This window comes from Rattus rattus, chromosome X (assembly GCF_011064425.1).
Source record: "Rattus rattus isolate New Zealand chromosome X, Rrattus_CSIRO_v1, whole genome shotgun sequence".
Lineage (NCBI taxonomy): Eukaryota > Metazoa > Chordata > Mammalia > Rodentia > Muridae > Rattus > Rattus rattus.
In genome coordinates this window covers 128,335,396-128,351,319 of record NC_046172.1, presented here as the reverse complement: position 1 = coordinate 128,351,319, position 15,924 = coordinate 128,335,396, and the positions used below count along the sequence as shown (strand labels likewise).

General features: G+C 52.2%; 1 protein-coding gene across 1 annotated transcript; it reads right to left on the bottom strand.

Moving 5' to 3' along the window:
• Positions 1-549: 549 nt before the first annotated feature.
• On the bottom strand, positions 550-15,836 carry Plxna3 (plexin A3). The gene is given in 40 exon segments (XM_032889508.1): positions 550-1,795; positions 2,856-3,006; positions 3,179-3,391; positions 3,908-4,077; positions 4,333-4,461; positions 4,463-4,478; positions 4,480-4,522; positions 4,801-4,897; positions 5,081-5,184; positions 5,331-5,490; positions 5,571-5,717; positions 5,823-5,889; positions 6,012-6,268; positions 6,356-6,498; positions 6,592-6,826; positions 6,906-7,049; positions 7,140-7,214; positions 7,216-7,254; positions 7,540-7,552; positions 7,825-7,933; positions 7,936-7,994; positions 8,107-8,243; positions 8,354-8,474; positions 8,544-8,689; positions 8,772-8,968; positions 9,104-9,200; positions 9,493-9,693; positions 9,835-9,965; positions 10,225-10,254; positions 10,257-10,325; positions 10,412-10,565; positions 10,649-10,689; positions 10,692-10,768; positions 11,145-11,245; positions 11,316-11,444; positions 11,850-12,032; positions 12,487-12,679; positions 12,681-13,021; positions 13,380-14,005; positions 15,737-15,836. Coding segments are annotated over 39 exon segments (5,412 nt in total). The 5' UTR covers positions 13,977-14,005; positions 15,737-15,836; the 3' UTR covers positions 550-1,699.
• Between the last annotated feature and the right edge of the window lie 88 nt (positions 15,837-15,924).

Genomic DNA, 15,924 nt, shown 5'->3' with positions numbered 1-15,924 from the left:
AATTCACAGGTAGGCCTAGTACAATGGTAATTATAGTCCAATGAGTTGGCACATCTTCAGAACCTTGGGTACAACTGCAGTCACTGAAGAGGATTTTTAAAATTAGTTTCATTTTATTTTATGTGTATAGGTGTTTTGTTTGCATATATGTCTGTGTGCCATGTCCATGCCTGGTGTCTAAGGAAGCCAGGACATCCAGGAGGAACTGAAGTCACAAATGATTATAAGATACTATATGGATGCTAGAAATTGACCTGGGTCCTGTGGAAGAATAAGGGGTGCTCTTAAACTCTAAGCCATCTCTGCAGCCCCCATTAAAGATTTTTTTTAGGGGTTGGGGATTTAGCTCAGTGGTAGAGCGCTTGCCTAGCAAGGGCAAGGCCCTGGGTTCAGTCCTCAACTCCAAAAAAAAAAAAAAAAAAAGATTTTTTTAACACAATGGAGACATGTGCTTTATTTCTTAACAATATATCTTTGTCTCCAGTAATAATGGTCTAAATAGGCAGGGCAGAAGCAGGGAGATGGGCATATCTGAGTGGAAACAGTAGATGCAAGAAGGAAGTAGATTTATTCAGTCTTGAAGCTATAGCCACAGGGATTGCCTAATGGACTGTACATGGTCATGGCCTTCCTCAAATCATTACAAGTCCTATCGAGTTACATTTTTTCCCATAATGGGAATCTAGTTCATCCATAGCCCAACAGGCCTACCCACTTTCTCCAAAGACAAAGACATGCACTGACCCCATTTCCCAACATTTAATTAGGAAAAAATTACAACAAAGAAAAACTCATGCAACAAAAGAAGAGTGAACTGAGGGTCTGGGACTATCAGACAGGGCCAGATTCCTCAGAGGAAGCAGGAGACACAAAACAGTAAGGCACTGCCACCTTGGCCCTTACGGACGGGCATATGATGGGGCAGCTGAGGCTGAGAGGTTTCAGGGCAAGTGCCTACAACACTAAGGAAATTTGGCAGTAGGGACACAAGGAATGTCCCAGAGGCCCAGGCCCACATCAGGCCCAATCACAGCCTGGCTATAGTTCTCTCAGAGACGGCAGGGCCCATGAAAATGTGGTCTGACTTCTGAGATATCTGAAAAGGGACATTGGCCTGGCCTGGCCTGGCCTGACCTGGACAATCTGAGGGCAGCTTCAGATGCATCATCAAACCCTGAATGCTGCTGGTACTGAGGATCTCTTTTTAGACAAGTGGGGCCTGACACAGCAAAGATGAGATGCCAGAGGCTGAGCCAAGGCTTGCAATATCACAAAGGAACCAGAACAGGAAACAAGACCCAGATCAACCAAGGAAGAGGTCTGTGAGGCTAGTAACATCCCATGGGGCATATATATTTACATATGGAAATTAAGGTAGAATTACATTAATAAATAGGTGGGTAGGATGTCAGAGCAAGGTGGTCAAGGGCTCTTCTGACATGGGAACACCAGGGCAAGAGGGTGGGGATATTGCTGCTGCTGGTGGGGGAAGCTTGGTCCTGTCATCCCCTCCCCCTGCAGGGCCCAAAGCAAGGCACTAATGAAGGGGGCCCAGGTGCGATGGGCATCTTGGCTTGGTAACCTCCCCAACAACACCAGATCTGGGTCTCAGCCCTGGAAACCCAGGCTAGAGCCAGACACTCCCCTGACTGGGAGGATGGCTCAGAAGTGAGAAGCCCCCTCCTCACCATCTCCCCACTCAGCTGCTGCTGGACACCAGGGTGATGATCTGCTCCAGCTTCTGTCGAAGCTTATGCTTCCGACAAGAGGCATCTCGGTCCAGCGAGGTGAGGATCTAGGGGATGATGATCCATTGGAGCAAGACTCCAAGGCAGTGCCCCACTCCTGCACAAAGCCCTTGCTTCCCACAAGTGCTCTTCCCTCTCAGTGTTCAGTCTCATGCTCCAAACCTCTAACCTCTCAACAAAACCACCCACTTCCCCTTGACTACAAATACCATTACCAACTCTTCTATCATGGCTCATGTGTAGCCTCTTTGGAGAGTGGGCAATACTTGCTGTTATCAATTCCTGCTCCCTCCTAACCCAAACTCCAACATCTCTTTGGCAAATCTGCCATTACAGCCTTCTTGATCCTAGCTCAGGATATAGGGCTGACTCCACCCGGTACTTCTGGGTTCCCTCCCCATTCCCTGCCAGTTCTCTCTTTCCTCTTTGACATTTGAGTCGCCAAGAATGCTGTGCTTGGCCCGGTCCTCTACAGCCCCTTGATCGCCCTTAGTAAGCTCCTTTTTAAAATATAGTACCTTCTATGTATCTCTGGTTGTCCTAGAACTTGCTTTGTAGACCAATCTAGCCTTAAATCAGAGATCTGCCTATCTTTGCTTCCTGAGTGCTGGAACTAAAGGTGTGTTCCACCATGCCTGTCTAGGGCTTTATCTTTAGTGTACCTGATCTCCCATGCACATCTGTATTTGTCTGTGTACAAGTGTACATATGGATATACATGCATGTGTGTGGAGGCAAGAGGTTCAATACCTGGTGTCTTTATTATTCCCTATCTTTTAAAAAATGTGTATAGGTGTTCTGCCTGCATGTATGTATGCATATCATATGTGTGTATAGTGTCCACAGAACTCACAGGAGACCAGATTCCCTGGAACTGGAGCTAGAGGGCTATGAGCTACCATGTGGGTGCTGGAAGAACAGCAGGTGCTCTTAACTGCTAAACCATCTCTCCAGCCTTCCATCTTGTTATTTGCTATCTCTCATTGAACATAGAACTCAGTGATTGGCTAGACTGGCTGGCGCTCATGAGCTATGGGAATCTGCCTATCTCACCCACTGCATCATCAGAGCCATGCAACTAGGGGTCCATGGAGTGCATCAACATACCTCCTGACGGTACTTGGTGACATAGAAGTAGAGCTCACTGAGTGCACTTAGGACATTGAAGTCATTGGCATGGAGGCGGGACTGCTCCACTAAGTAGGCGTCCATGTCCTGGTCACTGATGGATGCCATCTTTGCAATATCTCGGTAGTACCTGTAGAGACCCTGGGTGAGTCAATCATGCACATGTCACAAAAGCCAAAGCTCATGCCATCAGTGTTTGGCCAGCCTCTGGGGCTTTTTCTTGTATCTGGCCAGCCTCAGACAGGTTGTTTAGGCAGTTCCTGCCTGCCATGAGACACACACAGCAGTATCCCAGGGCCCACCTCTCCACCCAGCTCTTGTAATTGGGAATATCCTTGGCATAGAGCAGCTTGTTGGAAGGTGAGTCCTTGCCCAGACGGTGCTCTGATGTGGAACAGGAGTCCATGAAGGTCTGGGCTACCACAGAGAGGCAGGCATCTGTGATGCTATTCTTGTGGATGTCAAACACGAATTGTGGGTTCTTGATCACATTCACCCAGAAACGCAGAGGCAAGCTAAACAGAAGGACATACACTTGAGACTCTCTAATGGCCCTATGTTTCCCCCACTACCTTCCTTCACACTTTGTTCCTGTCTGGCCAGCTCATGTCTTCTCCTGAAGTAACAGGAGAAACGTGTTTAGGGTAAATGGCTTTTTCTTTTACCTTCTGCTAGACTCAGCAATGAAAAAGAAGTAAGAGTAGATGGCTTTTTGTCTTCAATCTCCACCCCTGAAACATCCACTGTCTCCACCTGTACCATGCCATCAGTGTCTCTACACTGCATAGCACCCTAGAGAAGGTCAATCCCAGTGCTAGACTAGCAGTTCCCATCTGCACAACCCAGCAGCACCCACCTTCTATATTCATATTCAGTTCCAGGCCACACTACTATTCCAGCCCCCCTGCAAGGAAGGATATTCAGCTGCCAGTCAACCTGTCTCCATTGGCCTGGGGGCTTGGCTAAGTAACTAGGCTCTTCCTCCCACCCACCCTTAAATGAGCCAGCAGCAGCCAAGAACCAACAAGTACCAGTTGCTTTTCCAGGTGTGGCGCACATCAGGGTCACTGATCTGGCGCTGGTCAGCCTGTTCATCCATGAAGTCAAACATGTACTTGATGGCCAAGGGTAAGGCTGAGCCCCGGTGGGCTGTACTGAACACAGTTTCAAACAAGTCATCCACAAACTTCTGCAACGTGCCCTATAAGTGACAGTAAAAGAACCATGTCAGGAAGTTCCCCAAATCTGACAGATAGACAGGGGCAGAATAGCTCAATAAAGAACTTCCCTGAAGGGCCAACATTCCTAAAATGGACCTTTGCTTGACCTCAAGCCTAGAGGTCCTATTGCAAAGGCCCTGAGAAAGTGGCCCCTGTCTGGTAAGAGCATCTCATGGCTAAGATTGGACTAGAAGATGTCTATGCAGACACCAAGGGAGCCTGGGGCAGGCCCACACCTTGGTGGCCAGCAGCCTTGTCAGATATATTTCTGAGACCATCTTGCTGCCACGGTCTCCCTCTCGGTGATCAGCATGGTCGTGGTTCTTCACCAGATGCCACAGCTTGGTGCCCGCCTCCTGGTCAGGGTGTGAGCATAGGTGCTGGGGCGGAGGCTATCTGGGCTGCTGGCAGCACGGAGCAAACTCTCTAGGGCAGAAGACAGATGTGACCCTTAAGCCATACAGGCCCTGACCATTACCCACCCTCTTGCTTCATTCTCTTCCAGAAGCCCAGGAGTTTGTGGGACCCACCTATCCTTGCCACCCCTCCCTATTAGGCTCTATGGAACTGAAGACCACTCAGGGGCCCAAAATAATGAAGGTCTTTCCAAATGGATCAAGATAGCTACTTGGGGATTCCTAATTCGGCCTTTAATTAAAGAGCATAGGGACCAGGAAAGGCCACCACAATGGGTAGATACCTACCATAGCGACTAAGTGAACGGGTGAAGGTGAATGAGTTGGCCATGTTATAGGCAGACACTTGTTTGGGCACCAGTGCTACTAAGGAACCATCAGTCACCTGGAGGTCCAAAGATACAGAAGGAGCCAAGGGGCCACCATTCATTCAGACTCTTCATATGCATGTACAGTGGCAACCAAGGCCCTATGAGAAGCACTCATGAATATAGGGATAAGGGATGGGAGGAGAACTCGCCACTGCTCATAGGTGTCCCTGGGGCTGAATAGACTCTAAGTTCCTCACCTGGTAGTGAGCCAGTGAGTTGATCCTCTTCCAATCACACTCAATCTTTGTAGTGATGTCCTCATCTTGGAGGATGATTCGGGCCATACGGCCCTGGCGCCATTCTGTAGGCCACAGTCAACTTTTAGGGACATTCACCCACACAAGGACTTAGACACACTCCTTTTAAGGAACAGAGCTCAGATACAGAATATGAGCTCCCTGGGAGGGTTGGATATGTGGGAGCTAGGAGAAAAGGCAGGGACCTTACCCAAGTCCATGTCCTCAGCTTTGGGGCGCTGAGAGTATGGAATACCCTTGTACACGGTATCCAACAGCTTGTCTTTGGCCTGGGTGATGCTATCACAGTTAAGAACCTTCACAGGGACCTGGACACTGCCCTCACTCTCCGGGCACACACAATGCAGAGTCTAAGAATAAAGGAACCTCAGCATGATTCCTAAGCCAGACTCCTCTACCTCATTTCCTGTTCACATGGCCCCATGCTCACCAGGGTCTTATAGTCGATCTGCTGACGGATGAGCTTGTCCTCACTTAAGGAGTAGCGGGCCTCGCCTGTTATGGCATCGATGGGACCTTTCTCCATCTGCTGCTTGATGGCGCAGTACAGCAGGAAGAGTGGCTCCCCGGCGCACTCCTACACCCAGGGTCAGGGGCATAGCTGGCTGCCTGTCTGGCCTATCAATCAATTGTACCCACCCCTGGACATTCCTCCCCTGCAACCCAGCCCACCCAAGCACACCTTCAGGAACTTATGCAGCAGGAATGTGAACCAGTTGGTGAGCATCTTCTCAGCCACTGACTCTGTCCTATGGTAAGAGATAGTCCTAAGGTCCTGGTCTGACAAGGGTGAGGCTTGAACAGAGGTAGGGGCCCAAGCAGGAAATGTAAGAGTGGGCTGGGGGAGAGGCTACACAAGATAGTTACATACCTGCGCAATAGCAGCTTTGGGTGGTTCTTGCTCTCAAGGTTTTTCTCTATGAGGTCAGCCAGCAGTTGCTTGAGCAGCCCAGTGGCATAGTCAAGCCGACTCTGCAGGGCCACCATGGTGAGTGAGGCCACAGTACCACGGTCACGCATGGAGAAACTGCTCTGGGCCTCCAAAGTGTGGATGAAGGTGAGCAGGAAGGCACGGCTGTGCAGCAACTGTCCAAATAGGCGCAGGGCTTTCTCCACATTGGGGGGAGTCTGTGGGGACCAGGGAGTCTCAGAGACTAGGTAGTGATTTTGTTTATGGGGGAAACAAAACATGGACAGGCTTCAGGGGGGGCTCACATCCAGCTCCTTGAGCACTGGGTGAGCCTCAATGCCAGGGAAAAGTACGCGCACAGCATAGGTCCGGTAGTCCAAGAAGGGGATCTGCACACCATCCATGTGGTTTGTCAGTTCGTTGATATCTGTCTGTAACTCAGCAAAAGCTGGGGAAGAATGGGGCAGAGTGAGTTGAGCAAGAGGCAGGGAAGTTCCTCAGCTCTCACACACTGTGGTGTTACACCCCCTGCTTTAGGCACCTTCCTTGCACTCCAAGGCCACACGAGACTCCAGGTTGTCCATCTGTAGCTGAAGTCGCTTAAGTGTGCGGTCTGCATCCTGAGTCTTTCGCTTGTAGGCAACCAGTACAACAGTGATGGCCAGCAGCAAGAGCCCGCCTCCTGCTGCCAGCCCCACCATAGCCGGTAAGGTCAGTGCCCGATCAGCAGTGATGTGCAGGGTGCCCAACCAGAACTCCAGGCCACCCACCAGCACCTGTAAGGGGAAGCTTGAGGTGAACCAACTCCCACACACAGTCAAGGCTGCCCTGGTGGCCTCCTGAGCCCATACCCACCATAACAGGTTGCCGGCCTGTCTGGCTAGGGGAATCACACAGAAGTTGAGTATCTGAGACAGTTAGTGCACATGGTTGTCCTCCAATCAACACTGTGTAGTTGAGGCGGGAGCTGCCAGCTGCAGCAGGGATCAGGTTCTTGCCCTAGCAGTGGATAACCCACACATAAACAGTCAAGCACTCCAGCTCTCTGCTCTTCCCCTCCTTTCTACTCCCTATCCTTATCTCCAGCACCTTCAATACAACATGCGAACCAGGTTTGACATCTAGCACACCAGAGGGCCCAAGTGGTTCAAAGCTGGGATCAGGAATAGTAGGTGAAGGAAGCAGTTGAGGGAAGCGGGCTGCCCTGCACGTGGTCCAGCAAGCCAAACTCATCAGGGTGCTAGCCTTGGGCCCAGGCTGAGGATGCCCAAGGAAAGTACAGGGGCCTTACACTTGCTTGACCCAGTGTTGATGATCACCTGGCATGTCCTGTAGAACTAATAACAATCACCTCTCGAGAATGGCTTCTATGTAATTAGCAAAGGGGTGGAACAGGGATGAAATCCACACTACTCACATTAGTGGGTCTCAACACAGTGCCAGCCGTACCGCGGGGTTCTTATGCTGTCAGCAGATGGGTTCCACTCACGTTGATGGAGATTCTGCACTGCATAGATGGGTAAAGGTCTCAGGCTTCCATTACCCTGCAGAGATTTACCAAAGGTTTTTCCCCAAGGCTCAGAGCCTCTGACCTTGGATTTCACTCAGCATGGTGCCAAGCTCTATATGGGAAGGACAACTCTGTGGCCCCTACTAAGGGGAGGGTTCAGGAAGGAGGAATCACTTGATGCCCCAAAGCCCCAGTAACAGATAAAGCCCCAAGACTTTCAGGGCCCCAACTCAGTCCTCAACCCCACTGTCCTCAGGTTCTCACTTGATGATGCTCCAGGTGGGCTCAAGGTGTGTGACAGTAGGGTCCTGAGTGTAGGTATAGATGACTCCAGTGCTGGAGATGTTGGCATGGTCGATGGCAAGGAGTGATGAGCCTGACTGGGGCCCAGAGTGGAGATAGGTGAGATACACACGATTGCCTCAGCATCTCTCCTACACAGGTAAGTAGGTAGGCTTGAAGCAGATGGCCTGGCACCTTCAGCTACCCTGCCCCAATAGCCCTCCACACATTGCTCAACTCTAGACAGCTTGTACTCAGGCTCACCTCACAAACTGGCACTCTCCATCTCTTATAATAACTGTGACCCTGCTGCCAGCATCCAGAGAAGTTCCAGAGATGGTGAGCCGAGTTCCCCCAGAAGCTGGGCCCCGAGTAGGACTTACACGGTCAAATGTTGGGGTCTAGGGAAGAAGCAGTCCTTGAGAAGAGGTAGAAGCCAGCCTCATCCAAGGGCCACTGCACATTTCCCCAGATAGGGAAGGAGAAGGGAGTAAGTAGTTAAACCACGCACCACAAAGCTGTAGAGTTGCTGGGACTGTGTGCGGAAGTCAGCAGAACAATCACCTACACAGAGCTCAGCAGGCCCAGGTGATGGGCTGGGCACCAGCGATTCCTCCATCTCACATACGATCCTAAGAGTCACAGAAGGTTAGGACCAGCTGTAGTAAACAAGGACAGGGTGCTCACATAGCCACACTCACCTTTCAGCACTGACATATTCGGTGGGAATGGAGTTACAACGTACACCAGCTACTCGAAGGCCAACCTCACGGGAAGTGAGGCCCAGGTTCTCACCCACAATGGTGACCCGGGTGCCCCCCTCCTTGGGTCCTGTTAGTGGGTGAATCTGCAGAGAAGGATAACAGGCAAGATCAGGCCAGATTCACACATGCCCAAAAAAGAAGGTAGGATTTGGAGGTGAAGCTAACCTGGGTGATTCGGGGATGGCTGCATCGGGCCCCCTTCTGGCTTGGGTGCATCCAGTTACTTTTGGGAGCTGGGCAGTGAACCCGAAGCTGGCACCTGTGCTCCGGGAGGCACCATAGCCACAGTTGAATCGAGGGATCAGCCTTGCAGGGCAGAAGGCCACAGCTAGGCCGCTGAGCCCAGCACTTGTAAAGAAGGGCTGTAGGCACAGGAGGCTACTGATGGAGCAGGCAATGGCAGAAAAGCAGAGGGCTCTAGGACCTCCAGACTTGCCCCCAGCACTGCCAATCCTGCCCCCAGGAGTCATGCTCTTTGGCCCCATGTCACCCCTCACCTCGGAAGCTAGGAGGCTTATCAATGGGGAAATCTCCATCCCAGACCACAGAGAAGTCCAGTTCAGTGTCACCAAACTCATCACCTTCATAGAAGTACTAAGAAAAATGGAACCATGAGCACAAATAAGATAAGCAAATTCGTTGCCAACTTAAGGAAGGAATCCCTCAAAAAAGACTAAAAAAGGGCCTGCCAGGGCCAACTAGAGGCTTCCACATAAGTAAGCTAGGCATAGGCCAAAGCCAACCAAATACAAAATACAGTAAAATATTGCCTGTGCGTGTGCGCGCGTACACACGCGCGCATGCACACACACACACACACCACAAAAATAAAATAAAACAAACAAAGCCAACACTGTACTGGCCCACCCTGCACTCTGGGTCTTACCGAGGCATTCTGGCACTGCACGCTGCTGCTGTTAAAGCGCACTGCAGGTACCCGATGTTGCCGCCCCTGTACACGGACCACACATTCATAATTCTTCTGTCCTGACTGAGGCTGTGGCAGGTTCTTAGCCCGCAGAGTTAGAGGCTGCATGACACCCACAGGAATCAAGAGGTCCCCTCGAGGCAGGATCTCTGGGCAGCCCTGGGAGGAGAACATCAGTCAGAGGCATACTGGTCTACCTACCTTTCTCCAGGCACAAGGAAATGGGAGAGCAAACAAAAAATGTGAGAGGCCAGCCCCCAAGGAGCCCAGCCTCTTGCACAGTGCACTGCACCACCTCACCTCAGGGCTGTGGACCCTGCCCTCCTGGAAGGAACACTCGTGTGGGTGGCTGGTGCACACATGACGGTACTTACACCAGTGGCAGGGGTAAGGGCTGCCAACACAGGACATACACCTGGAGGGAGAAGTGGCTTCAGAAATAACAGAGAAGGTCATACTGAGCTGTGTCACCTACCCACAAGACACACTGGGGAACAAACGAAGAAGGCAGGCAGGACCTGCCCAAGCCACATAGTGAGGATCAGGATTGGACAGAGTGATGACAGCAGGAAGACTCAACAACTCACCCCCGAAACCCTAGAGAAAGTTACAGTGCAAGTCTTATACATTTCAGAGCACCTATCTACTATCTCCAGGGGCTGGGGACAGATTCTGGACCAGGTACTTCACGACTGGGAGGAGCACTGCAGTTGTAGAAGCAAAGTCAGCAGCAAACCTCACACCAGTCTCCATGGAGAGCAGCTGAAGCCGCACAGTATGAGTTGCCCCTGCAGCAAGCCAGATGGCTATCACCAACTAGTCTGGGATCCTGCCTTGCCCCACAACACTCCAGATTGCCCCCATCCCCGCAGCCGCTACCCTCTGGTAGAGGTGTCTGGAGCTCCCTGAAGGGATGGTGAAGGGTGTCATTAGCTCTCAGAGAACAGAATAGCCTCACTTTCAGTCACTTCCTCAAAGGAACAGCTCACACCCAAACTGAGGTCTGGCACATTGCGCATGGCTACTGTCAGCTAGAGGAAGCAGAGGGCTCAGAGGAGGGTTCAGCCTCACTCATGAAGCATATACAGGGCCAAGTATCCTCTATGTCACTTACCTGCACCCCAGAGGATGTCACTGACACATTATTAGGCGAACCACTTGTATACATTTGTTCAGCTCTTCTGCAAAGCCGTGTGGGGCAGAGGCACCTGGACAGGCCCCTTCACGGCAGCACCTGCAGGAGGACAGGCCAGAACAGTCCGAGCACTATCCCAGGAGGGCCCAGATTGGGGCGCAGTAAGAGGCTGAGGTGGGACAGAGGACAGCATACCCAGCTCATACTGCCAGGCAACAGTGTACCTTGGCCTCATCCCCTGAGATCCAAGGGACGTCACTCAGGGTAGAAGTTCCGCTCATTAGCTGGAGAAAGTGGAGGAGAAGGGAGGAGGGAGGCTCAGGCTGGGAAAACTGGGCAAGTGGGTGAAGGAAAGTAATAGCAAGTGTGGCTGGCTCCTGTCCAGCTGGCAAGGCCCTCCTAAATCCTCTGTCTCCCAAGATAATGGCCCCAGGGATCACACTGCTGCCCCACATCCCGCACCCTCTTCCCTCACCTGTGCTGTAGCACACACCAACCACAGTGTGGGTCCCCTGAGCCCAGGCATGCAGCACAGCTCAGATACTGCTCACAGGTCTCCACCGGGAGTTGGCTCACCTGGGGACAGCCACATCAGCACACAGCCCACCCTTGCCCCACCACCCACCACCACCCACCATGGGCCCACCTGCTTCTCACTCAGGAGGTAGATGTGTCGGTGGTCAGGGCTGAAGAGCAGGTCTCGAAGTATGGGGGTGCCCTGCACCACAGAGACAGTTTCATATAGTTGGGCATCCTGAGAGCCATCAACTCGCACCTGGGCCACAAGACAGAAAAGAGAAAATGACAAGTCAGCTTCATGCTACCATAGCTCCCTGCACCCAGGGCATACTCTTCAGCCAGGGACTTTCTAGATTACAATCGAGCTGGTTAGACATGGCCTCCTTGAGCCTGTACTCAGTTTGTAGGTTTATAGCTCCAAAAGCCATAGTCTTAGACTGAGGCAAATGCGATCCTCAATTCAGCCAAAACAATGCTGGTGAAGGTCAATGGCAGAGGAGCCACCAAAGGAACAGGACTCCGTTCTTGAGGCTTAACCTGGGAAGTTATCACACCCTATCCAGGATTATCCAGGTTCGTGTGCATATTCTGTCCCTCAGCCCTTCTTCTCATAGTATGGAAAACATCCCCAATCCCACAAGACAAGGGTTCTAGGACTAACCTTCTTCAAATTACCGCTGCGTGTACCGATGAAAACCACAGAGTGCTGGTGGTAGGTGTAGGCAGCCACACTGGCCATGCCATCAGTGCTGTCAGCCAGCAAGGGTAGCCCCTCAATCACGTGTAGGCCACCCAATGGTTGATTCAACACTAACCCACAGAAGTTTCCATTGATCTGCATGGGCTGGTGACACAGGAGGGGTGAGTGAGAGTTCAAGCTAGACAGATGCTATCAGATTTCACATTCTGTAAAGGAGCAGAACCTGGAAGCCACTGCCCTCCGGACATGCTTGACAGTTTGTTTCCCCTAGGGCCCCATGGGAAAACAGGACTGGGGATGGAAAGCAGGGGAAGGAGAAGCCTGGTCCTTTAAGACGAGATAGAGCAAGGAGAAAGGTGGGATGAATCTAGAGGCAGGAAAAAGAAGATGGCAGTATATGAACAAGACACTGGCCAAGATAGAAGAAGAGAAAAGAGAGTAAGACTCTCAAGAAAGCTAGAGCGGGTATCAAAACTAAGCTGCCACTCCCATGACCATGCCAAGCCTAGGACTGGGACAAACAGCCACTCAGCAGAAGGGCAGAAAGCCAGAGCTGTCATATCCAGCACAGGGACAGCAGGGCAAGCAAAGGGCTCACGGTGTTGATGCAGGGCAGCTCCTTATTCAGCAGCCAGGGCAAGGCCAGCGTGCCCTCCCCACGGTAGCACGATTGGATTCGGCGCCGAATGTGGGCATTAATGCTGCTGAGGGTGAAGAGGCAAAGGATGGTCTGCCGAGGTGGGTTGGCTCGATTCTTCTGGCCCTGAGAGAAGATGGTGAAGAGCACATCCTGCGTCAAACAGCACCAAACCTGGAGCAATGTGAGCCTGGCTTGGCCAGATGGGCCTCTGCACCAAGCGGTACTCCACACCACGCCAGGAGCAGCCAATAGGGAACTCTACGTAAGAGTAGAACTCTGAGTCCCCGGCACACATGCGCACAATCTTAGATGTGAAGAATTTCTCGCCTGCTGTATCCAGCAGTGTCTGCTGGGTGTCCAGCTGCAATGTTAAGAAGTACACGAAGGAGGCACTGACAAAGCCATATATGTAGTAGATGTCAAAGGCAGGGTACAAGGACAGTGTGTCTGAAGGGATCTTGATCTGAGAAGAGACAAACTCATCCTGGTACACCTGGAGATTAGAGCAAAGTATGAGGGTGGGATGAAGGCCTGCTCCCCACCCCACCTTGACTTCCCAACCCTGTTCCAACAATGTGGTTTTCCAAAGGTTTCCCCTGTGATCTCCCATCTGCTCGGCCTCGATAATTACTGAATCCATGCCACAGAGTGTACTTCTCTATAGACAGACTTTCCAGGTAAATCCCGCTTTCCCGTCCTCAGCATGGTCTACATCTATGTGATGGTGAAGGGTCATAAATTCCTCTCTCAAACAAAGTTTTCCCAAGGACCAGGACTAAGAGGAAGGAGTGAGTAAGATCTGGGCTCATAAGAAGCAGGGGAAAGAGGACAAAACCAACAGGCTCACCCACCAGACTGAACATATCTCCACTGTCCTCATCGTCGATGAGCTTACGGGAACTCAAGGTGGGAAAGTACTCAGACTTGCCATCAACAGCGGTGCCCACAAACAGCTTGCTAGGCCCCTGGCCCTGTTCAACAATGACGCCAGCCATGGAATCAGGCTCCTGGGCCCCTGACAGATAGTGTTCCTTGCGATGGTGGGGCTCACCCAACTTGAAGAGGTCATCCAGACGCAGGAACTGGCAAATGCCCTGCCAGATGCTGCCACAAGCTACCAAGCGACGGGCTGCATAGTCTATGAGGAGCAGCTTGTTCACATTGTCCACAGGCACCAGGCGGTGGGAGCACACACGCATGCTAGGGGGTGGGTAGCAGCGAGCATTGTCCTCAATGGGCCCTGTGACATGGGCCCGTAGCTCAGTTAGGTTTGAAGCCAGCTTGAAAACTCGGTTCACGGCACCTACAAACACCTCCCCAGTCACTCGGTGCACAGCCAGGTGAGTCAGTGTGGTATCTGTCACCACAAAGGTACGAAACGGCCTGCTGCTACCCAGGCACCCTCCTATGGTGAAGAATAGCAATGGGAGAAGGCAGACAGTGGGCATGACCAGCAGCTGTAACGCGAGGGACAGGCCTGAGGAGAGACAGCAAGTGGGAGTCAGATGCCCTAGGCCCAATCTACTCTCCCTCCTTCTGCCCTGCCTGGCCCAGTGACCCTGGCAGTCCAGGTTCAGTGCTATACAGGGGCAGGGCAATTCATCCAACGTGATAGAGCCCCAGATGGTGACTGAAGCTAAAAGAGGGGAGGGGCCTCTAATAGGGCAAATGAATGAGTGACAAGCACAGGCAAGCTTGCAGGCCATCAATCATGCCCCACTCCTGTATTGGAAAGAAGCCAAGAGGCCTTGTCTCAACTGGGCCACACCCAAGGGGGCATCAGAGCCAGATGCTTGAAAAGATGGTGTGGGAGGTTCTCCCAGAACTGGGACCCTAACATTATACACGAGGAAACACAGAGAGAGAACAATCACAAGTTGGAATTGGGGGTGCTTCTCTATGAGTGGCACTGCTAACAGGAGTCCTAGAGCAAAGCTCTGGAGAATTAAGGCCTGAGGTTGGTTTCAGTGCCACTACATCTCCCAACTCATGGCCTCAGGTGCTTTCTCCCCTTGAGGGCCTTGGCTGCCTATCCAGGAGTCTGTTGTCTGGCCTTTTCACTGCAACACAAAGCCAAGACTCTTGCTGAGACAGACATCAGTCAAGCTTTGCTCAGACACAGGCAGACAGATGCTCAGCCAGGCTTGTGTGGCTCTCCCTGAAGAGCCAAAGGTTAGTTAGAGAGGGATATAGGCAGAGGGCTTTAACCCACTTTTGAGAGTCCCAGAAGAAACCAGCACCCTTAAATACAGCTGAAGCCTTAGGGATATGGAGCACTCTCCCCTCCCCTAAACAAATAGGGCCAATGTTGGCACTTCACCCCCAGGCCACACCCAGCCAGCTCCACGCTGCAAAGACAGCAGAGCAGTGTCTCTGTAACCAACGGGGCAGTGCTCAGTGTTACCCTCTCAGTGCCCAATTCCCAAGAGACACAGGAGGGACTCAGAATGGGGTGGGGGGGGACAGCAAAGAGAAAGAAAAGCCAGCATTTGCTAGAACATGGAGTGATTCCAGCTTGAAAGTGCCAAGTTTCAGCTCAGAATGATCAGCTCTGGGGCTCTTTTGTCGGGTCTGCATCCCAGACCCCTCATGCAACAACCAGAGAAGAAAGGAAGGCAAAAGAGAAAAGCAACTGCATCCTACCCTCACCTCTTCTACACTCTGCAGAGAGCCAAATTTTAGGAACTGGCCAGGACAGGTTGGGAAGGAGACCTGGAAAGTCGTAATTTGCAGCCCAAGACCCCACCCCAGCCCCCACATCTAAGTGGCAATCTCAGGCATCACAGTCGCACCCAGCCCCTCTGCTACAGCACTGCCAGCAAAGAGCACGATGGTGAGGAAAGCTCCATACACATATGCAAGTCCACAGCCCGCTCTTCCACAATGTTCCCCTCTGTGTTATGAACCCAGCCAGCCCTGGGGACACCCCGGGCAGACCCGCAGATACCTTAGTCCATGCAGAAGCTACAGCAATGCTCAAAGATGCTGCTCTTTCTCTACAAAAGGGTTCTATCAACCAATGGGACTACGATCGAGTTGGCCGTCTCTTCCCGCTCTGGGCACGGAGTGCCTGGAGAGCCTGAACTCGAGAGGCAGGGAGGGACAGGGCCTGACCCCAGAAACCATCTGGACCCCCAGGCTGTCTGAACCTCTGCCATCCAGCAGACTATTGGTGCACGGGCTTTAAGGATGGAGACCACCTACCTACCTGTCCCTCCACCGCGGCTGACTCAGGGTGTCCACCCGTAGTCACGTGGACGTGCCCCCGTGCCCTACAGCCGCCCCCCTCGCGTGGCCCTGCAGACTCGTCCCGCAAGTTGCAAAATCTGCAACCGCCGCCGCCCACACACTGGGCTGGCCCGCGGCCGCCAGGGCCTTTTAAACCCGGACCGTACC